Raw genomic sequence first — 15,491 nt, 5'->3', positions numbered from 1 at the left:
CCTCCCTTAGCCTCCCGAGTAGCTGGGCCTAACAGGCACCCGCTACCACGCCAGGCTAATTTTTTTTTTTTGTATTTTTAGTAGAGACGGGCGTTTACCATATCAGCTAGGATGGTCTAGATCTCCTGACCTCATGATCTGCCCGCCTCGGCCTCCCAAAGTGCCAGGATTATAGGCGTGAGCTACCGCGCCCGGCCTATAAACTATTTTTTAAAATGTATTTTAGGATTCCTCACCAGTCTTGTAAAACATAGTGGCAAATTTTATAAATAAGTAAACAATATCTGGCTTTCTGGTTTTCATGAATTTTTTATTCTATATGTTATTATTTCTATATCTTTAAGCTTTAGAGGTAAAACTAGAATATTAACATATATATATATACACACACACATACACACACAAAAAAACATTTTCACCAAATTTATGTAACCTTCAATTTTCTATTTTCCTTCAGAAGCAAGATAGCTATTTGTACTTTCAAGACTAAAAGTTTAATATATATCAATTATAGTTCATTTTTTCTCAGTGTTTTGATTTTTCATTTTTTTGTCAGGATTCTGTCTTTACTTGAAATATAATTTAATTTCTTAAAACATATGTTCTCTATTTCTTTCACAAATATCTCAATTTTAAAGTTAGAGGGATTCGAATCAGGTTTTAAATTCAAGCCTGATGAGTAAATACTTTCTGTGTGCTCACTGTATAGCAGATACAATGAAGCAATCTCTATCGTTACTTATAAAACGTAAAAGATATTTTGCTAACATTTAAAATTACATGACACCCACTTTTGGAAGTTCATATTTTCTTATAGACACGCTGAAGTCTAAGGTTTCAGAAAATTTTTATGGATGCAAAATTGTTGTACATATTTACAGAGAACATGTGACAATTTGATATAAGCAGACAATATATAATGATCAAATCTGAGTAACTGACGTGTCTGTTCTTTCACACATTTGTCATTTCTTTGTGTTTGGAACATTCCAAATCTATCCTTCTATTCTGAAATATACAATAACTCATTGTTAACTATTATAGCCCTATTATACTACTGAACAGTATATCTTATTCTTTGTAATCAATTGTAGTTTTGTGTTCCTCGAGTAACCCCTCTGTATACCCTCCTTCCCTATACACTACCAAGCCTCTGGTAACCACAGTCTACCAGATACCTCCAAGAGATCCATTGTTTTATTTTCACATATAAATGAGACTACTTTATCAACTGAAATTTTCATTTGCTTTCAGAAATACTGTGTGAGATCTCACAAAGTATTGTGCTATACTTACCAGCCAAAGCAAGAATGTATTCTTGAAATCTTGTTCCTATACGATTAGTGGCTGTGCAATTATAGCGTCCAAAGTCATTGTCAGATGTAGGTGCAATCTGAAATAATTATAATAACAAAAGTTACAATTCTAAAACATCATAGAAGTTTTAAAATAAACCCCAGTATGACTACCACTTTCACGTTTCATTTTTTTACCCAACAACTCCTTACCATATATTTATAATTTTCTTTATTAAGTAAGCATTACTAAATAATATAAATCCTTTCATGATGTATCCATGAGCCTATAATATCCACAGGACTAGGCAAATCAGAATTTATCTATTAATTCATTAAGTAAACAAATGGCACCACTTTGATGTATCTATTAAATAGCAAAACCAATAGATCTACATACATGTAAAGCTCAGAAAGTAGTACACACACAGTTTGAAATATGTGTGTGTGTGTGTATATATATATATAGTTTGCAATATATATAGTTTGCAATCAATGTAGGTGTAAACTTGAAAACAGGAAGCTTGTAATAAAAGCATTGTTAACTGTTTCTATGTTTTGGCCTCAGACCAGTTTGCTTTAAAGTTCAAGAAAGGCTCCAAATATGTGATATTTCTCTCCCTGTTTTGAGTTATTGAACATATAATACTAATGAAGGACGAAGGATCATTCTTAAAGAAATCTTTCCAGGAACATATTGTGCAAGAAAATGTTGCTCTTTGCAACAATACTTATAGACAGGTACTTTTTCTCGCTATCTAATAACAGCATCTTGCCTGCATTTCATGTTCAATTCCTATCGTTCTTTTTTCAGTCTAGGTAGAAAATAGCTGACCTCTATCCTTACACATTTGAAATCCATAATTAAGTTAACCTTTAGGGATTCTATTGGTGAACACTGAGACAAACCCTGTAATTCTAATGTACAGAAATTCTGAAGTATCAATTTAGATAAGAGATTTGATGATAGTAATAGATATAATTTTCAATCTCTGTAACTATTATTAAGAGAGAATATGCTTACAAGAGTTGCTGTTAATTTCAACTCTATCCCAAAAGAGGGAAAAATGATTTTGTGGTAATGGGAGGCTATTAACTAAGAGTGCAATTTTGAGGCCCATTGAAGATGATAATTCTGAAAGAGTACAGAAAAGCTGTGTCATTCATTTTCTAGTCAGCTGTCCATCTAGAAACAATCATAGGAATGAGCTTAGCATTTGTAACAGCTCTTACATAATCACTGCTAAGTGATTAAAATATTCCTTTTTCTTATGTGTAGCTTTTAATAAGCAAGGCTAATTTAACTCTAAACTAATTGTTCCAATGAGAAAGGGATTTAACCAAAAATTCTTATTCTACATGCATATGAGAAAGTTATTTGCAAATTCAACAGAGAAGAATGTGCCCACTGAATCAATACCATGCCAAGACAGGATAGCCACAACAAAGAAACGTGACTATTACACAGCTCCTTAAGATTAATAATTTAAGTAGAGCCATTTTCATTGGAACAATTTCTTAAAAGCTCAGTTCATTTTTTTGGTGGTGTCCTTGGGAGTTCAGCTATCAACAGATAAAAGTTTATCTTAAATAAGGAATCTTTTATCATGTTGTATGCTTAATAAATAAAGAAAACACCCATCATGGCATAGATTAAAACACACACACACACACACACACACACACACACACACACACATCTGCACACATGCTCTAGATATAATCTGGCCAAATCATGTACCCTGAAGCTTATTTGATGTATTCTAAGAAAGCAACATAAAACCAAAGTCCAATAGTGGTTTTACACTTAAACCCAGCACAATGAAATGTTATATAATTGTATGAAAATATAAGATGACAAGGGTGTATTATAGAACATCAAGTAAAATATTTAAATGTTTAAAAGCGCAAAGCATTGAAAATATTGATCAAGAAACATCTACTGATAAACATTTACTGATAAACATCTACTAGAAACATCTACTGATAAAACTATTTCTTCATATTTAAATACAGGCATACCTGTTTTATTGTGTCTGTCTTTATCGTGCTTGAAAGATAGTTTGTTTTTTTTCTTTTTACAAATTGAAGGTTTGTGGCGATCCTGCATTAAAGCAATCTATCAGCACCATTTGTTTTTTTACACTTGATGTTCTAGGGTACATGAGCACAACGTGCAGGTTTGTTACATATGTATACATGTGCCATATTGGTGTGCTGCACCCATTAACTCCTCATTTACATTAGATATATCTCCTAATGCTATCCCTCCCCCCTCGCCCCACTGCACAAGAGGCCCCGGTGTGTGATGTTCCCCTTCCTGTGTCCAAGTGATCTCATTGTTCAATTCCCACTTATGAGTGAGAACATGCGGTGTTTGGTTTTCTGTTCTTGCAATAGTTTGCTGAGAATGATGGTTTCCAGCTGCATCCGTGTCCCTACAAAGGCCACAAACTCATCCTTTTTAATGGCTGCATAGTATTCCATGGTGTATATGTGCCACATTTTCTTAATTCAGTCTGCCATTGATGGACATCGGGGTTGGTTCCAAGTCTTTGCTATTGTGAATAGGGCCACAATAAAAATACGTGTACATGTGTCTTTATAGCAGCATGATTTATAATACTTTGAGTATATACCCAGTAATGGGATGGCTGGGTCAAATGGTATTTCTAGTACTAGATCCTTGACGAATCGCCACACTGTTTTCCACAACGTTTGAACTAGTTTACAGTCGCACCAACAGTGTAAAAGTGTTCCTATTTCTCCACATCCTCTCCAGCACCTGTTGTTTCTGACTTTTTAATGATCACCATTCTAACTGGCAGCACCATTTTTTCAACAACAGTTACCCATGTCCTATCTCTCTGACTTTTTGGTAATTCTCTCAATATTTTAAACTTTGCATTATTATTAAATTTGCTATGGTGATCTGTGATCAGTAATCTTCGATGGTGCTAGTGTAACTGTTTTGGGGAACCACAAACTGTGCCCCTAAGACAGTGAACTTAATTGATAAATGTGTGTTCTGACTGTTCCACTGACTGGCCATACCCCCATCTCTCTCCCTCCTCTTTAGCTGCCTTACTCTGTGAGACACAATAATATTAAAATTAGGCCAAATTATAATCCTACAATGGCCTCTAAGTGTTCAGGTTAAAGGAAGAGTCACAATCTCCCACATTAAATCAAAAGCTTAAGTGAGGAAGCTTAGTGATTAAGCTTAGTGAGGAAGGCATGGCAAAACCAAGATAGGCTAAAACAGAAGCCTATTGCAACAAACAGCCAAGTGGTAAATGTGAAGAGACACTTCCTGAAAAAAGTCAAAAGTACTACACTAGTGGACACACAAATGATAAGAAAGCTAAACAGCCTTACTTATGTTATGGAGAAATATTTTATTGGTCTGGGTAGAAGACAAAGCCAACCACAATACTCCCTTAAGCCAAAGCCTAAGTCAAAGCCTAAGCCAGAGCAAAGACCTAACACACCTCAATTCAGTGAAGCCTAACAGAGGTGAGGAAGCTGCAGAAGAAGAGTTTGAAGCTGGCAGGGGTTAGTTCATGAGGCTTAAGGGAAGAAGCTATCTCTATAACATTAAAAATACAAGGTGAAGCAGTAAATGCTGATGTAGAAGCTGTAGCACGTTATCCAGAAGATCGAGCTAAGATCATTGATGGAAGTGACTATACTAAAAAATAGAATTTAAAATAGATGAAACAGTTTTCTATTGCAAGAAGATGTCACCTAGACTTTTATAGCTAGAGATGAGATGTAAAGGGCAGGCTTCAAACTTCAAAGGACCTGTTGAATCTCTTTTTAGGGGCTAATACAGCTAGTGACTTAAGTTCAAGCGATTGTTCATTTATCATTATAACAATCCTAGGGTCTTTAATAATTATGCTAAATAGACTCTGCCTGTGTTCTACCCATGGGAAAACTAAGCCTGGTTGACAGGACATCTGTTTACAGCATGGTTTATTGACTATTTTAAGCCCACTGTTGAGATATAGTGCTGAGAAAAAAAAAAAAAAAAAGAAAAGATTCCCTTCAAACTAGTCGTGCTCATTGACAATGGACCTAGTCACCCAAGAGCTCTGATGAACATATACAAAGATATTAATGTTGTTTCCATGCTGGCTAACCCAACATCCATTCTGAAGCCTGTGGACCAAGGAGTTAGTCCAACTTTCAAGTCCTAGTACTTAAGAAATACAATGTGTGGCTGGTGCGGTGGCTGACGCCTGTAATTTCAGCACTTTGGGAGGCTGAGGTGGGCGGATTACGGGGTCAGGAGATCGAGACCATCCTGGTTAACACGTTGAAACCCCATCTCTACTAAAAACACAAAAAGTTAGCCGGACATGGTGGCAGCGCCTGTAGTCCCAGCTACTCGGGAGGCTGAGGCAGGAGAATGGCGTGAACCCGAGAGAGGGAGCTTGCGGTGAGCTGAGATCGCGCCACTGCACTCCAGCCTGGGCCACACAGCGAGACTCCGTCTCAAAAAAAAAAAAAAAAAAATACAGAAATACAAGATTTAAGGCTACAGCTGCCATAAAACAGTGATTCCTCTGAGGGATCTGGGAAAAGTAAAAGTCAACTGAAAATCTTCTGAAAAGGACTCACCATGCTGACACCATTAAGAATTACTTGTGACTCATGGGAGAAAGTGAAAATGTCAACATTAATAAGAGTCTGAAAGAAGTTGATTCCAGCCCTCATGGATGACTTTGAGGGGTTCAAGACTTCAGCGAAGGAAGTAACTGCAGATGTGGTGGAAATAGAGAGCTAGGATTAGAAATGGAGCCTGAAGAAGTGAATGAATTGCTGCAATCTGATGATAAAACTCTAACAGATGGGAAATTGCTCTTTATGGAAGAGCAAATAAAGTGGTTTCTGGTGGTTGAATTTACTCCTTCTGAAGATGCTTGAAAAATGTTGAAATGATCACCCAAGATTTAGAATATTACATAAGCTTAGTTGATAAAGCAGTGGCGGGGTTTGAGAGGATTGACTTCATTTTCTAAAGATGTCCTGCTCTAGGTAAATGCTAACAAACAGTATTATATGTTGTTAGCCTTATAGCATCACCTGCTACACAGAGATCTTTCATGAAAGGAAGTGTTAACTAACAAAGTGCTTCACCGTTGCCTTATTTTAGTAAATTGCCACAGCAAATTCCACCTTCAGCAATCAACATTCTGACCAGTAAGCAGTCATCAACCTCGCGACAAGACTCTTCACCAATGAAGAACATTACAGCTTGCTTAAAGCTCAAATGATTCCCAGCAATTTTTAGTAACTAAGTATTTTTCAGTTATGTTACATAGACCTTTTTATACATCATGCTTTTGCACACTTAATAGACTATAGTGCCAACATAACTTTTATATGCATTGAAAAACCAAAAACCTGTGTGACTGGCTTTATAGTGATATTTACTTTATTGAGGTGCTCTTGGAACTAAACCTGCAATATCTCCAAGGTATATCTGTATCCAGCTAAAAATACTGATATTAATTCATGATATTAGGTTTGGACAGAGTATAGTGAAGTAACAAATATAGTTTTGAATATCTAAATATAAGCTGAGTGTATAATATTAATAAAGAAGCTTGCTAGGCTTTTTCTTAAACCTAAAAATATTTATTTCTTCTATGTATTCCATGATAAGAAAGTCATGGACACAACAGTCAGCATCTCTATTTAGGATATGAACGAAAGATACTGACAATGCAAAGTACAATATTATTCCAACAAACCTATTAGAAACCCATTCCTTCTTTCAATGTTTGCCCATATATTGAAAAGTTGTGTAATTTCCTCAGGATGTGGTCAGTTAAAAAAATAAGTTTTGATGATCTTGACCTTTACAGATGCATTTATTGGCAGTAACTTAAATAATGTACTGAATATTTGGTTATATTTTAAAATGCATAATTTTAACAGTTTGAATATATATACTTAAAGAAAAAAACTTAAACTCAATTCCATAAATTTATTACTGACAATTTGTTAAGTGTAAACTTTTTTCTATGTTTCATTTTATATTCTTAAGAATTAGCACATATGACTTTTACAATCATTATTAAACAAAAGTAACTGTCTCAAGCAACTGTATATACTAATAATTAAATATTAGTAATGCTCATTGTTGCTTTCTCTTTATGTTATTTTTTGTTATGCCATGTTTTCAAGTTGTGTTAGTCACACATGTATATTTTTCATTCAGAATTTAAATTTAATTTGTGAGAGTATACACAAAAACATGTCTGTTTAAAGTCAGTGGTTTAGCCAACAGATCACCTGGCTGTGTGTCAAGTAAACCAAAATTGTGTTTTTGTTTTTTAATTTTATTTTGGAGTGTGGAGGGATGTCTTCAGACAGAAGCTTAAATAGCATAAACTATATACTATGTTGTATGTATAAAATGTTCCTTCACATTAAATATAGAGAATTATGAGTTGGCTGAGGAACTAAAAAATGTCAAGATGAAGCAAAGCAGAAATTACACATTAGTCTGTCATTTACTCATGAACTTCAGTCCACTTGTTATGGACCGAACTGCCCGCCTCCTCACTCTGCCCATTCATATACTGAAACCCTAACTTCCAGTGTGAATGAATTTGGAGATAGGATCTTTAAGAAGGTAATTAAGGTTAAATGAGATAGTAAGAGTGGGACCTACTCCAACAGGACTGGTATCCTTGTAAAACAAGAGGAAGACACCAGAACTCTGTGTGCGCACAGAGGAAAGGGCATGTGAGGACACAGCCAGAAGGTGGTCAAGTACAAGTTCAGGGAAGGGTCCTCTGTAGAAAGCCACCCTGCAGGCACCATGATATTGAACCTCTACCCTCCAGAACTGTAAATTTCTGTGATTTTAATCATCCTGTCCATGGTAATTTATTAAGGTATTCAAGGAGACTACACCCTACACAAAACAAGTTAAATCTAACCTGAGCTTTTCACTAACGTAAAACATATAACATTTAGTTTAAAACTGCCCAGATGTTTTTATGAAATTGACATCCCTGTCAAGTCACAAATAGTTAGTTCTTCTAAAACAATTTGAAAGAAACTTCTTTACATTGAAATTGATTTAGACAAAGTGATTTAATTACCAACCACTCAGCCATGCAAATATTTGCAGACGTGATATCTAAATCCCCCTATCAAACAATTTTTTTTAAAGTCTAAATGGCATCAATGAGGATACTTTTAAGTTAATGCAGTACGGATATTAGATGGTATTCTAAAACGTGCATTTCATTTAGTTTATGTAAACTGAATTAGTGAATAAAATGTAGCAACCTTTCAGCAAATAAGACTGTGTGGAAAAGATTCCCAATTTTCCTAACCACATCATAATTTGGAAAGGGTGATGATCAGTTTCATAGATTTTTAAATATGTTTTAGAAATTGATACACACATACACACACTCCAATTAATAAATAAGAAGCATTTTATTCAAACAGTATTTAAAGGCCAATTACTTGGCAATATAAAACAATTATACAAAATCTTATTTTAGTAATAAAACAAAAGATAATGAACAAGCAAATTTCATTTATTTTGGAATTTACACTAGAATTGTAAAAATCTATCCAATAGATAGCATTTATTCCTGCCAGACTGAAAAGAAAAAAAGCTATAATACATAATAGAATCAATGAAAGTATCAACATTGAAGACAAATTTGTAGCACTCAATAACTATTAAATTACCAACTTTCTCTTCCTGGATTTTCCATATTTTTTTTTCCTTTCTTTCTTTTTTTTTTTTTTGAGACAGAGTCTTGCTCAGTTACCAGGCTGGAGTGGCCAGGCTGGAGTGCAGTGGCACAATCTCGGCTCACTGCAACCTCCATCTCCCAGATTCAAGCAATTCTCCTGCCTCAGCCTCCCGAGAAGCTGGGACTACAGGCGTGTACCACCACACCCAGCTAATTTTTGTATTTTCAGCAGAGATGGGGTTTCACCATGTTGGCCAGGATCACCTGACCTTGTGATCCGCCCGCCTCAGGCCTCCCAAAGTGCTGGGATTACAGGCGTGAGCTATGGCGCCCTGCCATATAATTGTTTTCATTCCTAAAAGTGCATTCATAAAAATAGTGGTCTTTGCTATATAGCCACACTTCTATATGAGTGAATAGACTTTCATACACTTATCATTAATGAGCCATGATCCAAAGGACCTTTAAGTAAATAACTGTAAAATATATACACTATGATTTCTCTCTCTCTCATTGTATATAGGTATATGAAGATATTTAAATATATTCTGAAATAACAGTTGCTAAAATAATACAATTTTTTCATGTATACATGTGGACTTACCTCTAATATCATCTTTCTTCCTGTACTATATGTCTTTAAATTGGTAGTGTTTTTAGCAGGTAAGACCAATTTCTCTCTTCTCCAGTGAATTGATGCTGGTGGATTCGATTTCACATCACAACTTATATTGATAGGATTTCCTTCCCAAGAGTAATAAATTGTTTGGTTTGATATGAACTTGGGGGCATCTGTAATACAATATAATAAAATAATTATAGGCATTTTCTTTAAGTTAAATAATCATTTAAGTAGTATAAGCATTAGTAATCTTTGCTTGACTATAAAAAGAAGCCACATAATTCTAATTTTTTTTTTTTTTTTTGAGATGGAGTCTCCCTCTGTCGCCCAGGCTGGAGTGCAGTGGCGTGATCTCAGCTCATTGCAAGCTCTGCCTCCAGGGTTCACACCATTCTCCTGCCTCAGCCTCCCAAGTAGCTGGGACTACAGGCGCCGCCACCACACCCGGCTAATTTTTTTGTATTTTTAGTGGAGATGGGGTTTCACCCTGTTAGCCAGGATGGTCTCGATCTCCTGAACTTGTGATCTGCCCACCTCAGCCTCCCAAAGTGCTGGGATTACAGGCGTGAGCCACTGCGACTGGCCTAATTTTGTGTATTTAACATAGGGCATCAGAACTCACAACAATATATGTCATTTGAATACTTTTATTACATAAGTTTAACAGGATTAACAGACAACCACTCATAAATTACCAATTATTAAAATGTAAGATAACCAGAGTTACATTTGCTCTTACTAATCTGACAAAAAATATCTATTGATTATGTTAATGACTATCTACTTGTGTAGAAACTATTTCTGGAACAAACTACTTTATAAAGTGAGAGTTTAGGATAAAATCCAATAAAATAAATGGTTCTTTCCTCACTTTTTATTTTGTTTAAGTCATAGCCACTTTTTTGTATAAATTATTTTGAAGACTCAGGTATGAAATCTAAGTTGGAATGGCCACAATACAACCAAATAATATTTTTTCCCTAAAGTATCCATATTTCCCATTTTTACTAAAACACAGATGTCATAAATTAATCAACATTTAAACCAGGTACAGAAACACAAATACTGCATAATCTAATTTATACATGTGGAATCAAAAACAGTCAAATTCATAGAAAAAGACAGTAGATTGGTGGTTACCAGAGGCTGTGGTGGTTAAGAGGGATAGAAAGATGTTGGCCGAGGGGTTCAAAGATTCAGTTAGACAACAGAAGTAAGTTTTTGAGATGTATTACACAATAAAATGACAACAGTTAGTGTATCATGTGTTTCAAAATCGCTAAGACAGTACATTTCAAATGTTCTCATCACAAAAGTCCTGAGTATGTGAGGTGAAGAATTTAATCATTCCACACTATTGGACATATATGAAAACATCACATTATATCCCATAAATATATACAACTAAATTAAAAAGGTCTAGAGGTGGCACATACATACATACACACACACAAATAGTGGATGGAAACAAAATAAAATCTGTGGCTGCTGCTTATAAGCAAAATTTTGTACTGGAAATAGCATTGAGCTTGCCATCAAAATTGAGTGCCAACTCTGCCAAGTAGCAAAGATGTGACCTTGAGTTTCTGCTTATCAGTTTGGCCTTTTTTTCTTTTCTTTAAAGAATTTGTGAGTTGAACTAGATAAATTCTTTCCAAATTCCTTAACCTCTAAGAGTTCTTTAAAATTACTCTGGGACAAATTTTAAAAATAAACATGCATATCACTTTTAGGATACATAAGGTAGCACTAGACCATATAAAAAGTGACATTTGCTTTTCTGAAGAATTATGTAAGCTACTTGGGATAATAATTATTTCATGTTTGTAGAAGCCTCTGGTGCAATTTACTACATACACATGCAGGAATTGATATACATATGTTTGTACAATAAGGTGCCTGTAATCCCTGGTACTTGGGAGGCTGAGGCACGAGAATCACTTGAACCCAGGAGATGGAGGCTGCAATGAGCCAAGATTGCATCACTGCACTCCAGCCTGGGCAACAAAGTTAGACTCCATCTCAGGAAAAAAAAAAAAAGTTACTTGGTAAATATTTTAATAACTGAATATCTTTCAAACAGAGACTACATGAGGGTAAATAATGCAGTGGTCCTTGGTGATAAATGTATTATCTTAAGACTCCAAAATCTTCTCAATAAGTATATAGTTAATAAAAATTGTGCATTACTATATAGACTGTAAGAAAAGGAATACTGCAAACATTCAAAATATACAAACATACAAACTTTGTAATGTGTCTATAGACATTAAAAACAAGGAAATATGCTCTTTTAGCTGTTATCACAATGAAACAATCCCTAATGATAAATTAATTAGATTTAATAAAATGGCAGCTGTACAGGCAGAAGTCCGACCTAGAACATTTATTCTTAAATCCCTGCCCTTGAATGAATTTCTGACATTACATTGCCAGCATCACATGAAACAGTGACATATGCCAGGATCTGAATCTGTCACCTTCCTCAATGCTTCATTCAGAACAAGCTTATTTTCAGCCCAATCTTTTCCATACTAGGAGATACCAAAGAAACTTTTAAGCATGTCTTTAGACTTGGTACCAAGTTATACTTGTTTTGATAAATGCCCCCTCCCTGCCTTTTTTTTTTTTTTCTTATTGCTGAGACTTGGAGGTGAACTTGGAGTCAGTACTGATCACTGCATTCCCCTGCAGTATGGGATTTCTTGACTTGATTACTTGCTTAATGCAAGCTTTCTGCTTTCTTTTGTAATTCCTCCTCTGGCTCTGAAATCTTTTTTCTGAGCCTAGTTCATTTGTAGTTGGTACCTGTGACCTAAGAAAAGTCTTCTTTCTTGCTGAGTGCTGGCCGGCATTACTGAATTCTGCCTGTGTCTGAGCAGGGTGAAGCTGATAACAAAGCATAACACAGGCTCTGGGAACTGAAATATACAAGTCTTTGAACTGAATTTCCACCAGGTGATGAATATGAGAACAAGGCAACTCACTATAACACTCACGATATACAATTCACTTTCTAAATCAAATTGAAAAGGCATTACTAGGGAAATAATTTATAATAAAAAATAAGTTTGTAAAAATCATATTGATAGTATGAATAGACATTGTCCTTGTAAAACTGTATTATGATTGTATTGTAGATTATGTCTTACATACTCTTCAAAACATTCACATATTAGAGTGAACTATCTTCCTCTTTTCCAGTCATAGTACTCTGTGGCAATTTTCAAATGCCCTTTTTAATATTATATTTTAAGAACTACAAATAATAGAAATAGTTATTTTCAGAAGTAATAGTGTTACAGTGAAACAGCAAAAGAACTGTCATAACTAACTCCATTTTTGTTTAAGGAGCCTTTATCCATTCTTACATGTAGCATGTAGGTTAGAATAATTTTATAACACTCATAATATGCAAAGACAGCAATCATACAATTTTCAAAACTAATTCTGGGGTTATAGGGAAAGTATGTAAAAATTAACCATATTTCTCATTAAATATTTATAGTAACATTATGACTTGACCAAAGACAAAAAAGTTTCCAACCCCATTGGATCCTCACTGACACTCAGATGTCTGCAACCCTTGGTCACCTCTTGATCCTAATCCCGTCCTCTTCCCCCTCCCTGCCCTTAACAAAAAAGAGGCTGAAATTTGTACTGACTTAATATGGTAGTTTAGGATGCTAGTCCACCATTTTCTTGGTTTGCTGGCTCTCAGAATAAATCTGCTTTTCCTCCCGCCAACTCTCGTCTCTCATGTTTGGCTTTCAAGTGGTGAGCAGCTGAACTTAGATTTGGTTATAATAGGGTGTCAATTTTAAAAGCTTTGTCACTGATTTCTCACCACTAAAGCAGAATATATAGAAATACCATTCACATCTCTCAATATTTGGTATGAGCTCTCTTGTCCAGTTCATAGTCACTACCTGGTCAGTTTTAGAAGCCCCTTGCTGGCTTACTCACCTACCAGTTTCTACTTTAAGCGAATGTAACTATCCTGACTAATATCTTTTAAAGATCCTATTCACACTCCTTAAATCCAAACTTTTATGACTCTTTACAAAGCTTCACATAAACTATCTATGCCTATTTGTGACCTTACACACATTTAGATTAACTCTTTTTCTTAAACCTTAATCATCCTGAACTCTTTTGTGCTTTCAGCCCTTTGTTCTAGCTGTCTCAATCTGCCTAATCACAATTTTTCTTCTTTTACATTTTTATTTCAATAAGTTTTTCGGGAACAGGTGGTGTTTGGTTCTAAAGATAAGTTATTTAGTGCTGATTTGTGGGATTTTGGTATACCCATCACCCGAGCAGTATCTACTGTATCCAATGTCTAGTATTTTATTCCTCACCTACTCTCACCCTTTTCCCTCAGTTCCCAAAGTCCATTGTATCATTCTTCTGCCTTTGCATCCTCAAAGTGTAGTTCCCACTTATGAGTATGAACATTCAATGTTTGGTGTTCCATTCCTGAGTTACATCACTTAGAATAATGGTCTCCAAATCCAACCAGGTTGCTACAAATGCCATTATTTTGTTCCTTCATATGGCTGAATAGTATTCACACACACTACATTTTCTTTATCCACTTATTGATTAATGGACATTTGGGCTGGTTCCATACTTTTGCAGTTGCTAATTGTGCTGCTATAAACATGTATGTGCAAGTGTTTATTTCATATAATGACTTCTTTTCTCTGGGTAGATATCCAGTAGTGGGATTGTTGGATAAAATGGCAGATCTACTTTTAGTTCTTTATGGAATCTCCACACAGTTTTCCATAGTGGTTGTGACGGCAGTGACAGTCCATCTGGAGCAGCCACTGTGAAGATGCCAGCTGCAGTTGGGGAGGTCTGGCTGGGGCTGTATACTCCACAGAGCTTGCAGGGGCCAGGAACAGGAAGAAGCCCTGCCTCCTACTGAGTAGGTGGGGTGGGAGCCCTGTACTCCCTTGTGCAGGTGCAGCCACACAGTCATGCTCTGTTCTCGGGAGGTGAGGAAACTTCCCTTCCCCCACAGGCTGGGAAGTGCATGCTCCCATCCCTGGCCTCTCCTCACTCCTGATGCCTGCTCTGATTTTGGAGCAAAGTTGTGGCCCAGCCCAGGTGCTGTCCCATCCCATCTAGGTGTGTGCACACTCATGGAGGTGCTGACACACCTGCCCCCTGCTACCTCGACCCCCTCCAGACATTGAGCACCCAGGAGAACAGGAGGGAGGCTAATGGAGGACTAAGGGTGGCTCAGCAGGGGCCTACAGGCACGCCTTGGCATGAAAAGCCTGGGGCCATGGACACCATGTTGATGGCAGCAGGAGGCAGACAGGCTCCTGGCCAGAAAGCTGAGGGTCTCCTGTGAAACACCACCTTCAATCCAGGGACAGCCTGAAGCCTGGGGGTAGGACTGCAAGTGCTGTGTGGAATCACGGCCCAGAGTGATAATTTATGGTGCTTTTTCCAGGCCTACCCATGGCCAACTGTAGATCAATCAGCACACACTTCCTCCTTCTGAACCCATAAAAACCTCACTCAGCCAGAGTTGGACAGATGTCAGGATGACCTGCTGGTGGATAGAGCTACCAACTTAGGGTCTCCTGAGAGCCTTTCTGTAGCTCAGTGAAGCTCCTTTCCTCCTTGCTCGCCCACCACTTGTCTGTATACCTCATTCTTCCTGGACATGAGACAAGAACTCAGGACCTGCAGAATGGCAGGACTGAAAGAGCTACAAGACAAACAGGGCTGAAACATGCCCCCCACTTGCCACATTGCAGGCAATGAGAAAGACAGAAGAGCTGTGGTTCTGCTGGGAGACCAGACCTTGGGGTCCCCATG

General features: G+C 36.6%; 1 protein-coding gene across 1 annotated transcript in view; it reads right to left on the bottom strand.

Annotated features, from left to right (window-relative positions):
* Positions 1-15,491, bottom strand: part of LOC108531589 (neural cell adhesion molecule 2) — a 599,158-nt gene that overhangs the window by 140,118 nt on the left and 443,549 nt on the right. The window contains 2 exon segments of the mRNA XM_017875104.1: positions 1,297-1,393; positions 9,636-9,823. Coding sequence (XP_017730593.1) covers positions 1,297-1,393; positions 9,636-9,823 — 285 coding nt within the window.

Source organism: Rhinopithecus bieti, unplaced genomic scaffold (genome assembly GCF_001698545.2).
Source record: "Rhinopithecus bieti isolate Rb0 unplaced genomic scaffold, ASM169854v2 scaffold_7212, whole genome shotgun sequence".
NCBI lineage: Eukaryota > Metazoa > Chordata > Mammalia > Primates > Cercopithecidae > Rhinopithecus > Rhinopithecus bieti.
This window is presented reverse-complemented; position numbering and strand designations above follow the sequence as displayed.